This window comes from Boleophthalmus pectinirostris, unplaced genomic scaffold (genome assembly GCF_026225935.1).
Source record: "Boleophthalmus pectinirostris isolate CB_2022bp ecotype Guang Dong unplaced genomic scaffold, ASM2622593v1 HiC_scaffold_1, whole genome shotgun sequence".
Taxonomy (NCBI): domain Eukaryota; kingdom Metazoa; phylum Chordata; class Actinopteri; order Gobiiformes; family Gobiidae; genus Boleophthalmus; species Boleophthalmus pectinirostris.
The window spans coordinates 17254179-17276167 of record NW_026570970.1 but is presented as its reverse complement, the minus strand read 5'-3'; the positions used below and the strand labels follow the sequence as shown (position 1 = coordinate 17276167).

At 38.4% G+C, this 21989-nt stretch overlaps 2 protein-coding genes across 4 annotated transcripts in view; both read right to left on the bottom strand.

The window, feature by feature from the left end:
- Window positions 1-3000: 3000 nt before the first annotated feature.
- cog3 (component of oligomeric golgi complex 3) lies at window positions 3001-14543 on the bottom strand. The gene is made up of 23 exons (XM_020939135.2): window positions 14334-14543; window positions 13964-14107; window positions 13811-13872; window positions 13452-13617; window positions 13300-13374; window positions 12838-12930; window positions 12616-12741; window positions 12469-12549; window positions 12338-12381; window positions 12127-12253; window positions 10851-10942; window positions 9938-10077; window positions 8778-8938; window positions 7461-7569; window positions 7262-7380; window positions 6649-6738; window positions 5951-6071; window positions 5574-5662; window positions 5322-5456; window positions 4971-5046; window positions 4721-4848; window positions 4049-4147; window positions 3001-3887 (listed from the first exon to the last, which is right to left on the bottom strand). Exons 1-23 carry the CDS (start codon window positions 14502-14504, stop codon window positions 3858-3860), a joined length of 2478 nt encoding a protein of 825 aa, XP_020794794.1. The 5' UTR covers window positions 14505-14543; the 3' UTR covers window positions 3001-3857.
- An 802-nt stretch (window positions 14544-15345) lies between these two features.
- The window catches only part of mid1 (midline 1), a 43148-nt gene continuing 36504 nt past the window's right edge, over window positions 15346-21989 (bottom strand). For all 3 annotated transcript variants that reach the window (XM_055150366.1, XM_020939156.2, XM_020939157.2), the window contains exons 5-10: window positions 19464-19612; window positions 19246-19373; window positions 18006-18149; window positions 17403-17564; window positions 16264-16471; window positions 15346-16190 (exon numbers count right to left, since the gene is read on the bottom strand). In XM_055150366.1, the coding sequence (XP_055006341.1) occupies window positions 15845-16190; window positions 16264-16471; window positions 17403-17564; window positions 18006-18149; window positions 19246-19373; window positions 19464-19612 (1137 nt within the window). In that variant the 3' untranslated portion in view covers window positions 15346-15844. The remainder of the gene's footprint in view (window positions 16191-16263; window positions 16472-17402; window positions 17565-18005; window positions 18150-19245; window positions 19374-19463; window positions 19613-21989) is intronic.

Below are 21989 nucleotides of genomic sequence, written 5' to 3'. Positions count from 1 at the left end.
TAGTTAGCCTGTCTTATCAGCTGTATACTAGCCTATATATTGTGTATCTTATAATCTCCTTGTGGTGTCACCTCTCTGAATCCGCAACAATGGACGCATTTGACGGAAGAGCGGTCGCCAAGATCAGCACACTTAGACCGTGGCCCGCCGACATGAAAGACTGTATTGAAGGTGAGATTTGTACAAAATTTATGCAAATTATTAATCCCTTGACCTTGGCTGGTAAATGGCGGTGCATGTCAGAGATAATCTTTCATTATTTTTGCATTTGCAGGCCATAAATATTCAAACCGAGCGACATCAAAAGCCTCTTCGAAGAATTGGGAGGTGACATATGAGCAGATGCGTGTGTGTTAAGGTTGATAAATACAGGAGTTTTGGCTTCCCTGCAAGTATAAAGTCAGACTGTGTGGAATACCATGTCCTTGACTTGGTAAAAGCTTCACTGTGGGACACTGACAGGTGAGACGTATTCACTCACATCCTTTAATGTTTTCTTTACACACTTAGAACTCAATGCGATTTCTCCTCTTCTTAAAGATTTGTGAGCGAATTAAAGTTCTGCTTGCCTTCCCTGTCCTTGTCACTGCGTTTTATCCCAAGTTTTCTCTTATGAATGATGATATGACACGGTACCCAGAGACATTGAGTTTCGCGCTTGTGATTTATTCATATAGCACAAATCAACCTCAAAGAATTTAATACATTATGAACTGACTTTGTTTTTTTCTCCCTACAGAACATTCGTAAAAACATGAAATTGAAGATCTCCCCGGATAATTAAGTGGATTGGATTCACTTTGGAAAGGAAAATCTACCGTGCCCTCCTGCATGCCAACTACGAAGCGGAGATGTCTCCAACTAATCAGGACAAGGTTTGGTAGAAAAGTGGCATTCTTAAAATACCTTCTTTGTCTCTTCTAAAACTATAAATAGAGGATTCTTTTAAAGGAACGTGCAATTAGTCTACGATTTCCACATATCGTAACTGTCACTGATGCCGCCTGGCGTTCCAACATACCAGATGTTTTTTAAATACCTCATTAACTGCAAAATGTGACGGCTATTTGTACGTGACAGTAAAGGCAGAGTAGGGTTTTTAAAAAGGCACATTTTTGTCAATAATGTTTTCAGATCACACTCCCACGCGGGGCTCAAGAACGCTTCAGAAGGAGACAGTGTTGAACATTAGTTATAAGAACTGCCAGCAGGCTCAGAAACCCCAAGTGACCATTGATCAAACAGGCGGATTTGACCTAGAACAGCAGGGAGAGCTAGCAAGTTGACATTACAGTTAATATGGTCACATGAAAGACGCACTAAATAAGACATGTGGTATGGGAAATAGGCTACATAAAATAAACATACCACTTGCAAAGAATACTAAAATACCGTGTAATGTAAGGTCTGAAATAAGGAGACACATGGCTGGAGAATTCTGTATAGGTCTATTTCCAGTCTTATGGGTTCAGCTGTTAAAGGCATGAAGTTATCCAGACAGTTGATGAAGGGCGCGGCGTAGAAGAATCCACGCCTGATAGAAAACCAGTAAAGCAGAAAGGCCAAAGGTCAGGATCACCCTTGTCTAATACTGGTTTAAACACTAAATGGTTTTTAAATTAAATTCTATGCCACCGAAGCTCTTTCCCATTTTCAGAGTATACTTGAGACTGGCAAGGGCTGAACTTTGAAAGAATATGCAGCCGGTGTGCTGTGAGGGGTCATCCAGAAAAATGAATGGACACAGGTTTCAGAAAAATTTTACGCATTTATATTAGGTCTCTGATTAATATGTACGTATTATTGAAATATGACCTTTAAATGTCCAGGAAAAGTATGTTTTTAAATGTATAGTAGTAATGATGCACAAGCAGCTGTAAAACCTACTGACAGTGTATAACTTAAACATTTCATTCTTAACAATATCATGCAAACAACTATTTTGAGTACAACACTAAGAATATGTCTATATACACATTACACATTATTTCATTTCTCTGCATTTACTAACATTTAGGAGTGCTCTAAAAAGTACATTAGTCATGAGTCTGAAAAATGACATTTAAAAATCATATTTTTACTTCCCATCTGAAAATGGTTTACTACTTTGCCCACAGCTGTTCTCGGGGCTGTCTACAATGGTATTGATGGTCAAGGAAAACAACTTTCTCATTTGACCTTCACACCATAGGGAATTCATTAGTTATCTTAAGCAGAAAAATATTCAGCTTTTAGAGCGCCTACTTATCTGCGCGAGAGCAGACAGATATGATGACCTATGTGGATGAGGCAACAGCACTCTTCTATAATGCTTATTGTTCATGAGCGTCTTCTTATAATTAGGCTGAATCCAGCATCTTAAACAGGCACCTGGGTAGTAGTGCAGTGCCGCTGGGAGATGTGCTGGCTGGATAAGCAGCCAGATCCACCCGGGTAACCCCTTCGTCTGACAGTAAACCCCAACGTCAACCTCCAAACCCAAGGGAGCATTTACCCCACTTTCCCTGCTCGGAACCACACAGTTCACCTTATTATGAAGTCAAATGTAAAGCATCTGACTCTGTCGCGTGGTTAATATTCATTTGTAGAATGATGCAAGAAATTGACAGAGTTTTTGGCCAAATAATTGAATGTGGTTTGAATTTTTTATTTCCTTGCTGTCACAGTTGAATTGAGGCAAAGGTCTGGTGCTGCCAGGGCCTGACATGCTTCAGAGGTATTTGCAGCAGAAGAGTGCAGAGATCAATGCCCTGCTCTAGAACATGCGGTCCCTCATCACCTATCAAAAGACTGTCAGTCCACGGAAGGTCAAGCCCCAGCAAAGCCTCATCTCACAGATGGAAAGACAGAGGCTGCCAATGAAAAAGCCACTGTCTGCCAAGAAGACCCCTAAAGCCGATAGTGTCCTTGAATGGCGGCGCCTCATTTGTGTGAAATGACTCTTTAGTATTCTGTCAATGTAAATGCACCAGCATGCCTGGTAGAAGGAAAGCCACAGAGCATCATTAATCTTGTTTTAATCAGAAAGTTCATAAATAGTAGAGCTGTACAAATCATCTCACATAGAACACATGAAAACTAATGTTACTGACAAGAGTCCTGCTTCCTTTGTTACTCGTAGGAAACATGAATACAGTGCAAAGCTGCTTAGGCCAACAAATCGGTATTTTAATGAACCTAGGTATAAAACAAATGTATAAAACAACTCTTTATTTTTACATATTTGCAACAGAATAACAAAAATAGTGTGGGTAAGAATGTGGAAGTATGTTACAACTCAATTGTTGTGAGGCTTTTAATCAGGGGGGACCAGATGGGACCTGAGAGCCTGGAGTTCAACTCGTAATAGAGTTCTTTTAAATATTACAAGTCTGTTGCATTTTAAAATAAATGACTAAAAAGATTTTTGCAGCATGTTGTTTTTACCAATCCATCAAAGAAATCTAAACGAGTACAAGTTGATCAATAGGCCTTTACCTGGCTCATGAAAAACTCTTACCAATCTCCAGTTAGCTTTGTGAACAATGCATCTTCCCACCACCCTACTACACACTAGTAGTGTACAACTTCTTCATATGCTTTAAGAGATATGTGCTCCTTTATTCAGAAAGTTCTCTCCACTGCTACACATCACCCGAATGGCAGTATTTTGATGCTATAAAATAATACCAATTCATGTGACTGTCTTGAACCCACTAGAAGCCTGTATCTTTGGTCATGTGCAGATTTTCCCCGCTTGCACCGTTCCCCGCGGTTCTCTCGTCATCTCTCAGACCTGGCTCCTGGTCACGGCCGCTGTTGCGACATCACAGTGCCATCCAGCTCGTTCCTTTGCATTTCAACACCAAACTCAGGTATTACTTATTCGCAGACAGCAGAAGGTTAATCTGAAAGAGAGAGCCAGGGAGACGAGAAATTGAGTGCTTGATGCGGGCTTAAGCTGCTATGCGTTATCTATCTGGCAGTAATGTCTACTCAGGTTGCTGTTAGCGCTGAGGCTGTGGCGGGGATCTTATTAAACCATGCTGGGTGCCTTTTGGGGCTGTACCTGTTCCATAGATGGACATGCGATGATTTGAAGGTCCTCTCCGCTGTATTCCTCCTGAAGCAAAGAGTGCAGTCTCTGGAATACCTGCTGGATGTTATTCTGTGGAAAAAGCCATCATATTACCCCGTGGTAGAGAGAAATTAACACTGCATTTCCATCTGGCCTCCGTCCCCTCGCCATCCTGTTTCCATGTCAACCACTGAATTTTGTTTCTCCCCTCTCATTCAGGTTCACCTGGCACCTTGATGAACATTACACAGGCAGCACAAATATCCATCTATTAGAGTTCAATTATGCTAATAGCTCGTGGCTAAAGGCACAAGCTGCAGGACCGGCTCACGTAAAAAGGGTCAGAAAAAAAATCATTTCAGCATTCAGATTGGGTTTCTGTCCAACACGGACTAATTATGAAAAGAGGGTTATTTTTGTAGGACATTTTTGCATCGGATTGGATAGATTGGATGTAATACCTGGTACACCTTTTTATTTTAAATCTGTACTAAATTATTACTACTGCCATGTAAAATTCATCACTGTCTGAATTTAAAAAATGCAAGGGCTGCTATTAAATTTGTTTTGACCTTCCCTGTGTGATTGAATACGGCAAGTCGTTCAAAATTATTATGGTTTTCAAACAATACAAACTGGTGGTTTGCCTTTTTGCCCACATACCCGGACAGGCTTGAAAAGAATGAATTCAGTGTCTCTATTGGCCAAGTACAAGGACATGCTCTGCAAAGTGCTTGGCAGCTTGCTCTTCATCACTCGGTAGGTAGCCATCACTATATCGTTGATCTTTGCTGAAAAGAGAAAAAACACTGCTGAGGAAAAAAAAAACACTGACATGCCCTCTAGCATGTGCTATAGAAGTTTTGATGAATTACGTCGGGGAGCCAGTGGCATTTCCTAAGACAAATCTTACCTGGCTGTGCCCAAGGTTGCTGAGCCAGATTGTATGTCGGACCACCTTGAATAGCCGTCGTTTTAAGAGCTGCAACCTGGACGCAGGAATAACAGAACAGTATTGGATTAAGTTGTATCTGTATTGTAGAGATGTTTTGGCATTTGAGAATTTGTTCCAGAGTTTGGGGGAAAAAAAACAACTGTAAAACATTCTGAAAAAACATACCAAAAAACACAAAGATAAGTTTGGCTGTCAATATTTGAATGACCTGTGAATATTTTTCTTTGTGAAAGGTATTAATGGTAGATGGTGAAGGTCAGAGCATGTTATTGCTGCCCCTAGTGATGTCTTCCTTGAGCCTGGTGTTACCTTGGTGAGAAACTCCTCAAGGCTCCCCACAAAGATCTGAGTCTGCTGCTGAATGAACTGCTCACAGCTGAACTTCAAGTGCCGGTCCACATCCTTCTTAGAGTCAATGTAGTGCTCCTTTATCTCTGGTGTTCCCTGGGGGCCACAGAGAAGAGGCTTTAGCACTACCAAATGACGTTTGCCCATAAAGGGAGCCATCATAGTCTATAAAGTGTAGTGTGTCCTTAATAAAAAAGGGGCTGAAATACCCACCTCCAATAGGAACTCCAAGATGGCATTGTGACTGTTAAGGTGGAAGAGTTTGGGAACAGCCCTGGGGTTGAGGATTTTGAAGGCAGCATCTGAAACAAAGAACACACAGGTTACACGTGGGTTGGAGCAGCACCAGAGTGCCCTCTAGTGCCACAAATGTTGCATGACCTTGACTGGGATGCAGAGAGGAGGAGCTGCTCTGCCCCATCAGCCATCAGTTAATGTACATAATGGTGTTGCATTACACTGTAATTTCCACATTAATTGTTGCCACCGGTGCATGTGATCGGCACAAGTTGCTTAATGAGCATGAGAATGTAATGACCGGCTTTATGAAGCTGAACACCAATGTTCCCCTGCACCTTTAATTATCTTACCTCGTGTTTTCTTCAGGTCCAGTGAGATTTCCTTGATGGCAAAATCGGTGTGAAATGGGGCAATCTGTTCACGCATTATCAGCAGGTGCTTGATCAGGAAAAGTTGCCCGTCTATTTGTGTCTATGGAAAAAAAGATAGCGCACTGTTAAATCCACACTGCAGGCTGCCAAAACAAAAGGGCATCTGCTGACTATCCGAGCTTCAGAGGACATAAAAAGCACTGGCTTAGAGACGATAAGGGAATATCGCTAATTAATAACTGCTGTTTAATCATCGCTGCTGAGGGAGGTGTTAGTGTGACAAAAAGAAGAGGCAGCTTAAACTATTTATTGCTCAGCTAAAACAATGGAGAAAGACATCAGCAGTGGGAGGAGGAGACATATCCCTGGAGACTGATGTTACAGCTTTAATTTGAAGTGTTAGAATGAGATGGGCCAGTTGCCACGGATATTGACGGCAATTTTGAGGGTAAAAAAAATAAATCAATAAAGAAAGGTCTGTTGACTGCCTTGTAAAGCATATAATATGTCTATTAAATTACACTTGAAATGGCATTCCATCAGCATTAGTTAATGCTCCTTTCACTAGTAGCGAGAAAAATAGATGAAAGCAATATGATATTTTTGGGAATGGGACATTCCTAGCATTTCTGACAAGAATCTCAGAGCTAAATAGATAAATAAGGAAGAATTTGCACCTTGTTTTTGAGGATGATTTCTGAGGCTTTGAGCAGAGATTGGATGCAGGCAGATAAGGCTTCTTGAGATAAACCTTGGAAGACAGCACGCTGGAAAATCACAAAGTTATATGAAAAACAAAAAAATAGAAAACTCTTAAACAAAAAAACAAAAAAAAAATCCTGAAATTGAAATTGCAAGTTGGTACTGTAAGATTTTATAAAACATAAAAGTAAAAAAAAAATATCTACAACCATGCCCATGTGACAAATTTTGCATTTCACAGTACGGCATTGAACCCTTCTATCATCATGGAGACCAAGCCAGATGATGTAAGATCTGTGGAGAAGCAACTGCTCACAGTCAAAATATGTTTTTCTAGGTATTTTTAAGCTAGAAAACCACCTTAAATTTAATAAATATAATGTAGAGCTGTTTAATGTCATACTGTGGAACATTCCAGGCAGAGCAATGACATATCTATAGAAACAAACAGTTAATGGACTCCCTACCAAAAAGGTACATAGTGCACTTTAAATTAGCTCTTTATTTCCAGTTCACCTTAGATGTTTTTTTTCATATAGTTACAAGAAAGCATGTTTTTTGTTTATATCAAAGTGCATTCAGACTCACATCTATGCATCTGTAGAGCTTGGAAAGACAAACTAGTGTTCGTCTAACAGTCGGGTACCACATGCCGTGCAGATCAGCAGGAGAGATGGACGTTTGTAGGCGAGATGATTCCATGCTTCCTGCACAACATCAAAGGTGTTATTAGGCCAATTACAGTTATAGAAACTCACAATTCAAGTTCAAATGAGGAGACACTGACCAGCAGTACTGTTCCTTCTACTGTCACCTTCCTCCAGTTGGACATCAGAAAACGAGGCTTCCTGCGACATCTGCTTCATCTGCTCCTCCTTCAAGCTCTGAGCAATTCTCTGTAGAAAACAAAACATGGGGAGACAAAAGATTACATCAAAAGGGATAGATGTTAAAAAACTCATTTAGGCACGGCAGTCTCAAAGGCAGTGTTTCTTGTACAAGTGCAGGCATTTTCAAGACCTTGCACATTCAGATAATCAAAGCAGTCAACATAAAACAATGTGAGTCTTTCAAAGAGGTGAAACCTTGGCACTTGCAGATATTGAAACTTTAAAAGAAATGTAATTTAAGTTTGTGCGTTTCTGACATTTACAAGATCCACTAAAACTTTCTGTTTAATTATCCAACTTCCACCCATCACAGTATGAAGACCGAAATAGAAAAAAATGTGATTCAGAAAATGTTCAGTGTTAGGCTCAATATTATAGCAACACATAGTCCATAAGCAACGGAAAATGACATGTAGTGTATGCAATCACTGACTTACACTATTCATATACATGGAGGGTGAGTGAAGTGTGTTGCCAAAGGACACAACAACAGTTCGCACAAGAGTCACATGAACACAGTTTTAACAGTAAGAATAGTTGCACCATAAAATAAATTTGACTAGCACAAATTTAATTACAGAAATGTTCATTATACTAAACTTTCAAACTTGATTTTGATACTAAGGATTAGACTTGATACTCGGTACCAATTCCGATACCACAGTGATGATAAAAACACTCTTAGACAATGGAATGTGATTTTTAACATTAAATAACACTAACATACTTTATTTTACTTTACCATGCTGATTTATATCTGTGTAATCCCTCAGTCATCCAGATAAATCCCAGAGTGGTTCATGGGCGTACACAATGTGGTCTTATACTTGTTCTGATACAGCTCAACAGCTCAGGATCATTCTACAGCTATTCATGATGACTAGTTTCAATACTAGTTTTAGAATTTTAGTATTATTTAGTATTTTATGCTTTGACAACCCCAAAATTAAACCATAATGTTTTAATATTTCTTGTCATGCATGGGACAAACCTTCAATTACTGTTCATTCACAATCTTCATGCTTTATTTACATAAAAATCTGGTCTTGATAATAATATATTATTAACTATTTAAAAAATAGCAAAAATGAAATAGTTTTGAGTCTTTCCTTTTGATAACATTGGTTTCGATAATTTAATTCACCTACAACCTGGAGAGTTCCCTTATATTTATTTTTTTATGATTAATTTTTTTTTTTTTTTTAATGACATACCTCCATCATTTCTAATTTTTCCGGATATGCCAGATCTCCTGGAGCCGGGTTGTATCCCGTGATGTCTGTCTGGATGTAAATATGCGTTCTATACACAAGCCGTTCCTGAACATCCTCCAGCATCTGCTTCACCACCGCATCAAAGGCTCCCAACTGTGCCGCTGTGTAAGAGGAGGCAGAGGTCAGCTTACAGGTGCACCACTGACAAAACTCACAATCCTTGCCTCTAAATACATCTATTTGATACAAGGCCTGTGGGGTCCGCACACTAAAGAGACTGAAAATCGATGTGGGAGTAGGAGCGACCGTGAAAGTAAAAAAGGAAAAAAAAAAAAAAAAAAACTCTGAGCAGGTGACAGAATGAACAAGCCATGGTGGTGAACAATAAAAGTGTCAGTCTTCATGTTTCAAAGAAAAGCGGATCACGTAGCGGAGCGGGTTCCAAAAGCACATACTTTCACTTGGAGTTCTCTGCTCAAATAACAACCTACTTCACTGACTTTTTACTTGGATTTCTTTGTCACAGAAGCATTTAAAGTTAACATTACAGGAGGTAGGTGGTACAGGTGGGTGGTAATCAGTGTCTTTTACTCTTTTGAAAGAAAGTGTACCTCTAAGAGTAGTAGTGGTTCTTTTTTACTTGTAGTTATTCTTTAATATTGAGTATTCTCCCTCTTTTTTGAGGGAGAACTGGTAAGGCCTGTCACGGTAACACATTTCTAAGTGTGATATATTGTTCCAGAAAATACCACAACAAGCAATGATACTGAAACTACTTTATGCCACTGACACAATAACTCTAAAGCAGAGATTCCCACTTTAATTATTTATTTGATTAATTTAGCAGGGGGACAGTGTACATTAATCAACATCTCTGTAAATGAGAGGCTATTTTTCATCTGTAGTCCCTGGACAGATGGTAAACATGGTCACCCTAAAAACACAACAATAAGAGTAATCCATATTCCTAATGTTCAGTATAATTAAAAATAAACGAGGGGAAAAAAAATAGAATAGGCAACTAAATTTTACTTGTACTCGAGTAAGATTATTTTTAAGTAATGATACTGAAATATTTTTTGGGGTACTGTACCAGCCTAAATGAGAACTAAAATAAATTTCAATAATAAACATAATTTGGCCATTAAAGTTGGGCATACCATTGTTTTGAACGTGATCTTCCAACATTTCGTTCTTGAGGATACTGCAGAGCTCTGAGAGTGTTTCCAGGTGGATGATGTGGATAATCATTGGCCGGAGGACGTCATATAAAGACAAACACAGCTTCTCTAACAACTCGCTGTGGGAGAACAAAGACACTTTAATCATTGTTGTACTTAAGAATTATCTAAACTATATGTCCGTTTGCAGAGGCCAAACAAAAGAAAGCTAATAATGGCTCAGAGTGAATCAATAATAGAAAACAATGTGTCTTTACTGTGACAGTGAAGAGCTATTGGAACTATCAAGTACAGATTAGAGCTGAAAATGGCATATGAGCAAGGTGAGAAAACGCCTTCAGCAAACATAAAATTATTGTGTTGGCTGACATCATGTGATCATTAAGTGCTCATATTACGCTACTTTCTGATCTCTATTCTCTGTGTTTCCTCATCACAAACATACCTGAAGTTGTATTTTGTTTCATTCACACATGTTTATCACACAAATCTTGCATATTTAGGCTGAGTTCTTCTCTCTAACAGAAACAACCTTGAGATGTAATGTAGACCTTGAGATGTAATGTAGAAATATTGGAAGTGTGCCATTATGTTTTTAAACTCCATACACCTTCACTAGAATCATTTGGAACATTTCATCTCTGAAATTGCCAATTTCTACTGAACTGAAGGTAAAAGTACCACTTTTCTACCACTGCATGACATCACAAGGTAGAAAAGAGCAATTTGAGCTTTGGAGATATAGACAGACAAATAATAAAGGGCTACTCAAACATGTGACTGAAACAAAACACAACTCCAGGTTTGTTTTTTGATGAAACAGCATTTTAACATGACTTAAAGCTCACAAAAGTTTGCATAATATAGGACCTTTAAAAAGTATGTCACTTACTCTAGTTTGGGCGTAGGCTTGGAGAAAAACTCATTATACAGTTGGTGTTCATCCTGGCACACATGCACCATGAAAGCACAGCCGCTGCGAACCTGTACAAACAAAAGCCATGATGAGAACTGTTGACAATGCCTGATACAGTGTGGCTTTGGCTGTGCTTCAAAACACAAGAACACTTTGCCTGTAAATGACGCAGACACCAATTAGGACAATCATTAACAAGATGCATAACCTTTCAAGTTTCATTTAAAAAAGCTTGGACAGGTGGTGCGCCAAAGAGGACGCCTTTCAGTGCATGGAATTCTGACCTTTAATTATCACATCCCCATCAAGCCAATTAGTGTGATGTTTTAAATGCCAAAACAGTGTCAAATAGGCAGTCTGGTAAGGTGCCAGAATTTAATATTACTCTCTGTGAAGTGTCAAGAAAGTAAGAACGGGTTAGGCTGCAATTATTATGCAAACCCTTAGGTCAGTTTCATTTCTTATGACTGTGCAAACCACTGATTAATAGCACATTGTTGTTGAACACAATTAGCACGTCAGTAAAATGATTGAAAGGCATCATCAGATGTCTAGTCTTTTTACTCAGTAGAGTTTTCGCAATAATAATCTGAGCAATTAATCTAATCTAATATTCTACATACAATGTAAACTGGATATTCTACATACCAGGTATAAATGATAAATTATTGTTAATATGAAAATCAAATTAAGAAAATGTACCCTGAAAAGTATGTTTACCAATACTGGAGTTTTTAGAGCCCAGAGGAAGTAGCCAATGATAAGCTCTGCTGATATTAAAATTATAAATTTAAATTAGTGAACCAATAAATTTGTGTATCTCTCATACTTAAATTAATTTCAATAATTTACAACATATTATTAGCCAAGCAACAACATTTTGTAGTAACATCATCTTTGGGAATCCACAACACACACACACCAATGTATGCCTTTATTACAGACTTGTGTCCTTTTATGTCTATGACCAATGCTAAAATGTATAACCAACAAAGAGGATTTTTTTTGTTAATAGGCAGCTTTTGGTTTGCTAAACATCAAACATGAACAAATCTCACAGTAAAAAGTGACCACAGAGAGCCATAATAATGAACAAAGCTATTGGGTTGTCTGTAATAATCATTCATCATGTGCAAAGGGTGGAAAATTCTTGCAAAAAATACAGATAAGAAATGAAGCTGTGTCCTGGCCAATGTAACTCTTCTTAAATGTCACATGACAGCGTGCAAAGGGCAGCTTAGCCGTGCCTTACCAGAGCGCAGTGATCTTTGCTGTTTTGGTTGGTCAGGTCTGTAATGGTGGATGTAATACTGGGGCTCAGCAGCTGCTCTCTCTGGTCTAGGTAACACTGGTGAATCTCATCTAGGAGGTGCTGATATCTGCTCAGAAAACAAAAGAAATTCATTTTATGGAGCTATACGGATATAGTATAATGAAAAGAAATATATACTGCTTAGACTTACTCAGGAATTTTCTCTGCTCGCTGTTCAATCTGTTCAATTAAAGTCTGAAGAGGCATATGCAAAATTAATTGACAGAATTACACAGAGAAAAATGATTCTCCCATATTGTTTAGGAGAAGCAGTAAACTTACTCTAACTTTAGGCGCAGCTGCTCGAAACTTAACGTAATAAAGTGTAAAGGCATTGTCTGCATTTGCCAGGCCCATTGGATCCTACAATAGCAAAAGGCATATTCAGTTGCAGATATGCTAAACATTTATGAGAGCTGTGTTACTTACCCTTTTTGTTAATTGACTCGTAAGGTTCTGCATAGTGTTTACAATATGGATCTTCATAAAGTGCATAGCTTTTGAAAGACATTGTTTAAACTTGGCCATATAAACAGGATAATCCTTAAAATTAGGCTGTGAATAACAAACAGTATTAAATCCATTACAAAAAATAAAAACAGACAATATTTTGATACTATGCAACATCATAAGTAAAAAGCAGATACTTACATGGGAGGAAACATATTCAATGCAGTCATCAAGTTTAGAAAGCATTGGTATAAAGCCTTCACTATTTACAGACAATGTTGGTGAGTTTAGTTTCTGAAAAGGAAACAAAATATTTGAGAGGTTATGTTCTCTAAAAGTAGCATTAATATTCTGTTATTGACTGTGAATTCTAAATGAAGAAAAGTGTTTTCATGGGTTAATGTTGGAGTGCAGATTTAATTCTGCATTTAACAGATTTACAAAAATGTGTGAATGTTAATTTGGCCTTTGTGAATCATTAGCCAGACAGTAAATCTAGAAAAAAAATAAAAATAAAAATTACGCAATTAGTGAAACTATATAATATTTTATTTTTCTGCAACACAGAGTTTTCTTTGAAAATGCAACTGAAAAATAAAAGGTCAATTTTACAAGCAAAAGTAACTGCTTAACCAACAAACAAATTGTTATTGGCAGACTTACTGTGTTTATGTTTTCTAACTCATTAAAATATGACAGCTTCTGTTGAATGTTCTCAGCCAGGTCAACAAGCTCAGACTATGGACAGAAACACAACCCAGTATTACATGATGCCTTGTCCTTATAACCATCCTCTTATTAAGGTAGCAGCTTACCTGCTCTTTGAGGAGTTGTTCACAGGCCTCGTGGAGAGTACCGGTCTTGTTAGACACAAAAAGGTACTGTTTCTGAAGTGAGTCCAGCTGGTCTAACGCAGCACTAACATCTTTAAGAATAGCATCACATTGCTCTTGGTAGCAATATAGATCATCCCTTGTTTTCCTGAGGTTAAAATACATAGTTTGTTTTTAAGAGGCTGCTATACTTCATAGCACTTTAAGATTTTCAAACATTGTCATAAAAATGTATATTTAGAAGAAGTATTCCTATGTATCTACAAAGCAATGTTAGCTAACATTATCCCTAGCTTAAAAAGGCACAATATCTCTTATTACGTATCAGTAAAGTCAAGCACCTGTATTTTGCGATATCATCTTGGTCCATGCTGGCTTGTAACTTGGCAAACCAGGCAAAAAACTGCAAAACATGCAAGCCTCATGATGTCAACATCACTGTTTTTGACCAGAGGTGTACTGTGCAGATATTACATGACATTACGTGCGCTCACCTGCTGCGCGGTTTCTATCCTGTCATTCTCCATGTCCAGCATCTGAAAGCCCTTGAGCAGCACGTCCTCTGTGGACGCGGGCACTGTGGCACTAAAGGACTGTAAGGATCGGGACGACAGGCTGCACAAGTCTTCAATGGGGAGCTACAAAACACAACACTGACAGCTCATTTGTTTGAACACTTGACGTGGCGGAATGACACTTACAGCGTCCCACCATGCACATTATGAAACAGAGCGATGGCATATTTCTTTTTTCCATAACAGTTACAATGCAAGTTAAAGGTGGCACTATTATTATATTTATAATATCAACACAGACTCACAGTCTAGTAAGTTAGCAGCAGGCTAACTAGCCTTAGCATCTCACCTCAGAGGGGACAGGCAGCGCCTCTGCGGCGGCTCGCAGCTCCAGCACAGAGTCCATCTGCCGCTCCGTCAGAGGGGCCATGGCGTCCGTGCGGCGGTCCCACAACGACAGCTTCTCCCGGGTTTCTTTATCTGTCAGATCCAGGAGGGACTGCTCTATGGACGCCATCATCACTTTGGACAGCACCAACGTCAGCACGGCTCAGATACTTCCTGTTCCGGGATTGTGGGCGGAGTCTCGTGACAGAGCCACAGGGGGAGGGCGGTCCAGTCATACTTTAAATTTCACTATCTCACGTTGACCCATTATAAACATTATTATACATTATTCTGACTATGTTTTCTCATACAAACTTATTCGAGTCACTTACACTGGCTTTGACAAAAGAAAAATATATGATCCTGTGGTGGATCATGAAGTAAGTAGACCTTCTTACAGGCCCACTTTGATGACCATGGGCCATAGACTAATTTACCTAAAATAACCTAAATATTGTAAGTTAATATCTGAGAGCTAAATAAAAGGCCTTGCAAACAGGATCATCAATGGATTTAATAGTTCCATCTACTGTACCCATCAGGTCACCCAGTGGAGTTATCCATTAAACTACACATGACTACAGGTCCAGTAGGTGGAGCCATGATGTGAATGTCTCTGACATTCTTTCATTCATTTTTAATCTTGCATTTGTGTTTTACAAATAACTTGGGCTTAAAATCTTCAGATTCCCTAAAGCAGTTGATAGTCTACAATACAGCTGCCTGTCTGCGGGGAGTCTGATACACAGGTCACTCAGAGTTCATGTGTTTTTTTTCTCCCTCTCTCTTCTTTAGTTGAAAGGAGACGCTGCAAAATTCAAGCCGTGTTAGACAAGTACAAAAAGAGATGTCAGAGTGAATCATGTCATATAGGTTATATCTGGGTGTGTTATTTTAGACTGGGCTTTCTGGAGGAACTATGAAATACGAGTATATTTGTGTTATTTTGAAATCACCAATAATACAAAACACAATGAACATAACATATTGAATTTTATTGTCATAATTAGAAAAAAATTTGTGATGCATAATGAAAGATGTAGATAGCTACAGGGAGCCAAAATATTATGGGAAAATTAGAAAAATGGTTACAGAGCATTTTCAATTTTAGTAAATCACTGAAATATGTAATTATTTGAATGATTTTACTTTATTATAACAGGTTGTGTTACCTTAAAGTGCCATGGCTTAAAAAAAATGTTTTACACATTTTAAATTAGCCTTTAATACAACCCTTTCAAAGTAGAGCAAGTGCATGCTTGAAATTTAACAAACATCCTTATTGAAAACTATGGCAAAAGTACATAAAAGTGCAAATAAAATACATCTACAACCATATATGTTAAAAGTATTGTACATAATTTCATTTTAACATTTCTTGAGATGAACCTGATTATTTATTCAAACATCTTGTTTTTTTTATAGTCACGAGTGCAGACACTGTGCTGTCTTAGAGCACAAAAAGTAGAAGTTTCAGTTGTAGTCTATGCCGTCCAAATAGTCAGGAATTGGCAGCCCAGAGAGGACAGTTAAACATCTGTTCCACACATTAAAGACAGGGCACACGGGCTGGGCGAAAGCGATGTCAAACGTATACAAGTGCTGAGAGGCCACGGCATCATAGAACGACAGACATCCAGAGTCATAATCCAGCAGGACCCCCAGGCGTCGCAGGTGTGGGGATGGTTCAATGGGCATCTCCTTACAGTTGTGACGCACCACCCATGAGTTGTTACAGCGAGACAGTACCCAAGAGGACGAGTTCTTCCCAACCCACTCATGTCTAGGGGCTGACTTGTAGGCAATTCCCACAGCAAACCTAAATAAACAGAAAATGTCCATGTAAAGTCCTAACCAATGACAGAATGAACTAAGGAGCGAAATAGGCTCACCATGTGCTTCCTCCTATTAAAGCCTCCCAGTAATGACGACCGCTGTCAATGTAAACGTTTCCTGTTACTCCATAGCTGCTGTGACTGTTGAAGCGGTCCTGACTGTGGCTCTTCTTGGAGGAGGTTTCATCTCTTTCAACTGTCAGACTATCATGGGAGATTCTCAGCTTTCGGTGCGCTGTTCTCGGGTCCAACTTGAAAGGCTGACCTAAAAAAATAACAAAAATCAAAAATCTCCCATGGCAATAGAGGTGTTGGCTGATGTTGTGGCTACCTGGTTCACACACAGAGCTTTTTGTTTTTTGAGCTCAATTTTTAACATCATATCATGGGATTTAACCAACTAAGAAGTGAAGCATGTGCACTTCAAATGACACATGTAAGGGAATGTTGGATTTCGTGAATTTAGCTTTTTTTTTGTTCTTGTTTGTTGTTTGTTTGTTTATCCTATATCCATGGAGACCACGCAGCAGGCCAGCACAGGAGCTAGCTATGGACATTTGAGATGCTACAGGTTTTTTACACCATATGTGTCAGTAAATGTGTCAGAAGATCTTCCAAAAGAAACACTTTGAGGGAATTAATCATTTCATCACCAATCAAAATACCAGAGTGGAGTTCACCTGGTTCCCCCTGGACACTGCTGTGATGTCACAGGACACAAGGACACTTTTGACTCTTCCTCTCCTCAAAATGTTATTACACAGATCTGCTGACCTGACCAGTTCTCATATTCAACAGTGTAAATGTTGCTGCAGCAAAACTTGAATTTCCCTTGGGATCATAAAGTGTATTCCTCTCTTTCTATCTTTCTCTCTCTAAAGAAATATTGAGATATTGCCATATTTTCCTTATCTCTATTATGGTGTTGTTTCCTCATCACAGAAATGCCTGGTTTTGTTTCATTCACATGTCTAACACATTAAGCCTGCATATCTAGGCTGTGTTCTTCTCTCTCAAACGTGTGATTGAAACAGAACACAACATGACTTAAAGCTTACAAAAGTTAATTTTGACCTTTAAAAAAAAATAGATACTCCTTACTTGTGAAAAAAAAACAAAAAAAAAAACAATAATAAAATATTGTTAAATTCAAATGCCAAAACAATAGAGAGAAAGCTGTACAACATGACACTTACTGTTAGTCTTTAGTTTGACTGGCTCACTGTTGCGGTTTCCAGCCTGGTTGATAGCCTTCACTATGAAAATATACTTGGTGCCACACTGGAGACCATGCACAGTGTAGTGGTTTTGCTTGATGTTCGGCACTATCATCCAGCTATCAGCCGAGTTACACAGACCTGCAGTCAAAGAAAACACAGAAATCACAGCCTGGAACAAGTCAAATTATAATTAAACCTCTTGCTGAGCGGGGACCTTGTTCAGTATTCAGATGACGAAGAGACACAATCCCGTCTAATTGTACGGCCTGTTTCAATCTATAGCAGCTTAGTGGCACTCATTGAAGTATGCTTGAGGAATGAAGCAGATGGAAATAAATTGCCTGACTGAACAAGCTAGGGCCTTTTTGGAAGAATTTCCTCCATCAAGCTGTCTCTACTTAAAAACAATATTCACCACATGAATTGAATCTTATCATTTCCTTTATCTCTTTTAGATAATCCTAACTCATTAAAGACAAAAGCCTTGAAAGGCCACTCAAAGTCACAAAACAGTCGAAATTAAAAATCTCCTCATTTGATTCAGTCTGATTTTTTACAACAAATTCTGTTTGTACTTACTAACAACGTTTGATTGGTTGGTGAAAATCGTGTATTGAAGTTCATAGGAAACAACAGCGAACTCATCATCTGAAGTCCAGTGAACTGTGATGGTGTCAAAGGAGGCTGTACATAATTCCTCGCGGATTTGGGGCGGATTTGGAGCTGCAGAGAGAAAACAGAAACAAATGTTGTCCTGTGTTGGTAATCAATGTCGAATCCAGTCTGCATACACGAGTACAAAGAATAAGCAGTACCCCATGGCAATCCACCGAGAGCTACAAAACAAGGAGCCATCACAAATACACTGCACTCCCATTCAGTACAACATAATCACAGTTGGCGCTCAGTTTCATAGCTATTAAACTGCCAGTTCAAATATCCTGCTATCCCTGCCTTTACGCTACCTGCCAAAAGGGGTTTGTTTGTTGGCAATATAATTGGCACTTGTAAGGAAAGGTTAGAAATTATTAGGTTTTTCTGTGGTCCTGGAGCATGTCAACTATAGTTTATTTTTTTGTTGTTGTTTTTTTTTTTTCTTTTTTGTATTGAGACATAATATACAACACTAGTAATAACATCCACTAGAGGTCAGTCAAGGGACAAAATATTACAATTTTTTGTGTCATCACATGTCAAGAAATTTTCAGTTACCCTCATTAAACCAATGGAGATTTTAAATGTGCGCCATGTAACTTTTCTGTAGGGGGTCCGTCACCTTCTTGTTTCTACAGATATGTCATTGCACTGCCTAAAATGTTCCACAGTGTGAGAGTGAACAGTTCTACCTCACAGTTGTTAAATTATTGGTGGGTTTAATGCTGAAAAATACTTAGAAAAACAGGCATTATGGCTGTCTCCATGGAGAAAATAATGTGACGGATTCTCCACCAGAAAAGTTACACAATGCACCTTTAAGACGATAAATATTTTAGCTTTCATTCAAAACTATTCTGATACTACAGTGTGTACATTTATCGGTAAGTAAAAGCTACATACTGGGTATTTCCATTGCTCTATATTGTTCTGCTAATGCATCTTGACATTTTTTGATGTTCGATCCCAAGCTCTATTAGCCATTTAAAAATTCTGCGCATGCTGTTTTGGACCTTGAACAACCTTCTGTGACTTAACTTTCTGAAAGCTGTGCTGCTTCCATGTGATTCAAAATGAATCCAGAGTGTTTTGGAGAAAATTGTGAAGATTTCAACATCTGGTTTTATTTATAATTTCAGTGTTTCAGCATCACACAGTAATTCACCTGTGAGGTAATCCAAACTTTCCAACATCTTCTTCTCCCTTGTGAAATCCAAAGCGAAGGTATCAAAGCTATCATTCAAGTTCATTTCTGGCAGAAGGATTTGGGAGGACGCTGTTGCCATAGAGACTCTGTAACACCAAAGCAGAACAAAGCATCCGTTAGCGTCCTTCCGTCAGTATGGGGATTTGGTGGGAGTCACGCGGCGCCTGTTTTCTCACCTCTCACAGATGCTTTTGGCGGTCTGCAGGAAGCGAGCGTGATCCGTCTCCTTCAGGGTCTGGTCAGCCTGAGTGATGAGAGACGAGGACCTTTCAATGCACTGCTTACAGCTGGCTATCTGCTGGGCCAGTTTTCTCAGACGCATAGACTGACCAAAACAACACAAGACAGTAAGCATTGATTATCAAGCAGCTATTCATTCTTAATCACAACTTAACCTGTGCAATTAGATAGGAAATTAAGTTATGTTAATGTTGTTGTTAAATTTTAATTATAACAAAGCACTCAAAGCACTTGATGAGGAATCTCATTTATTTTAAAATGGTTTTCTAGCTTTCTATAATTATTTTTTTTCTTTTAGATTTTGCAATGATTAATACAGTAGCAACACTTTACTTTACAGCATGGTAATACTAATAGAATGGTAATAGCATGGTAAAGGTACATACAATGGTAACTAAATTATTACCACTTGTTAAGTAATATTTATTTGTTAGCCCTAAATATGTCATCCATAAATTCAAATGTTACAATGATTACATAGAATTAGGATACAATAGTATGAAGACTGTAAATAAATGGAACACTGTAGAATAACATCTACACAGTATTAGCATGCTGTGTTGTATAGTAACAAACAACTGTGCAGAATGTATCACAAAACATTATGAATATACTGAACAATCGATAGAGAGTAGTAATTTGGATGTTGGTAGTGGTATTTAGCCTCTAGTTTTAGCTGATACTGCCTATTCTATATTAACAAAATCTTCTCCTATCATTTTGTTACCCATATTATTAACATGATGATGCTCTGCTAGAAAACAAAACTCCCTCTCCCAAAGAATATGAAGGCAACTCCCAAAGTGAACAGCACATTGCCCCTCTAACGACATATAGGAGATGTGCAATGATTCATGAGCCCTGGCACAAAAATGTACACCGCTGATAAAGTGCCAGAAATACTTCAGAGATATTAGTAATGATTTAGTGGCAGCAGAAGATAAAAGCGACCCAGTAAAGTCTGAAGCGGCGTGTGGCATATCACTGAAAAACTCATAATATATGCAAACCTAAGGGGATGTTGGCACACACTAGATTTGGAAAAGCACGAGATCAGAGAGCATCCTTTTTGTGAGCTAAGATGCGATGAACTAACACAGCTTGCACAAGTCTATAATTATACAGCAGCAAGTGTGTCACTGTTTTTGAAATGTTAGTAAAAGTATGTAAACCTAAATTTGCGTCAGTTGTGTTGTAAATGGAGTGGAAATAAGATGAATTAGGTACAACTGTTTTGCCCGAAGCATGAAGTAATAGTTTAAAGACATTACATAAACAGACAAGGCAAAAAATATGACAAAACAGCTATTAGAAATTTTAATACCAAACCACCCAGGCGTAGACTGTATATATAAATGAACATAGCTAACCCGCTAGCCAATGTGTTCCGAATAGGAAGTGAACATGGGGGGCGCTTCCTGCTCCATCGACTCCAATTACACTTTACACTGAAAAATTGTCACCCCTGTCTCTGTAACTGCTGCTGTGCACCTCATCATTTTGGTCTTAAAATGTTTGTATTAACCTGCTCTACTAGTACATGATCTCAGTGTTTTTATTTTGCAATTTTGTCCATAAATAAGTTCCTTGGCTCCAAATTCATCCCAATATCTGCTAGCATTGTGAGCTTCTTTTGACTCAAGCTGAATGGTGGGGTGGGTGACGTCACACTCCTTTAGTCCACTTCTTTATACCATCTATGCTCACAGAATAGCTTTAGTATTTCCTTGACCCATTTTTCTAGTCATTACAAAGTGGAACATTGAAAACTCAACACATTCATCTTACTTTTTTTTTTTATCCCACCAAACACATTATGGTTCAAAGCAGTGACAAAATCTGCACTATGACTAAACCAGGACCAAAGCAAGTCTAAATTAAGACTGAACCAGGATAAAACCTGGACCAAAATACGACAGCAGCCTACTTTGGACAGAATGCATCTTTGTTCCCAGTTTTAGTGACCATACTGTTCTTAAGTCATGTCTGACCAAATAAAAGGAAATTAATGAACACTGAATAGTTAGGCAAGTGTCTGTTAAGGGCCCATACTATACTATTTTTTTTTAAATCTATGTTATAATGTTTCCTCATCAAAAAGATACCTGGAGTTGTGTTTTGTTTCATTCACACGTTTAACACACAATGCATATTTAGGTTGAGTTCTTCTCTCAAACGGAAACACATTGTTCAACCTTGTGATGTCATGTAGTAATACAGAAACTGCTCCACTGTGTTGTTGAACTCCATACACCTTCACTAGAATCATTTGGATAATTTTCTAACTTGAAAATGATCGCTTCATGACACGATGTAGAGAGACTAATAATAAAGGAAGGATAACTAAAACGTGTGAATGAAATGAAACACAACTCCAGGTATGTTTTTGATGAGGTAAGAGCATTATAACATGGCTTAAAGCTCACAAGATCCCACAATTGTCAAGCCTGAGTGGCCATTGT

What these genes read in the sequence shown, in the direction of transcription:
- cog3 (XM_020939135.2), bottom strand. Translation starts at nt 14,504, where the DNA reads ATGATGGCGTCCATAGAGCAGTCCCTCCTGGATCTGACAGATAAAGAA. An exon ending in AACAACTCCTCAAAGAGCAG is followed by an intron (nt 13,375 to 13,451) that starts GTAAGCTGCTAC and finishes TTCTGTCCATAG; the next exon opens with TCTGAGCTTGTTGACCTGGC. An exon ending in AGTTAGAAAACATAAACACA is followed by an intron (nt 12,931 to 13,299) that starts GTAAGTCTGCCA and finishes TTTCCTTTTCAG; the next exon opens with AAACTAAACTCACCAACATT.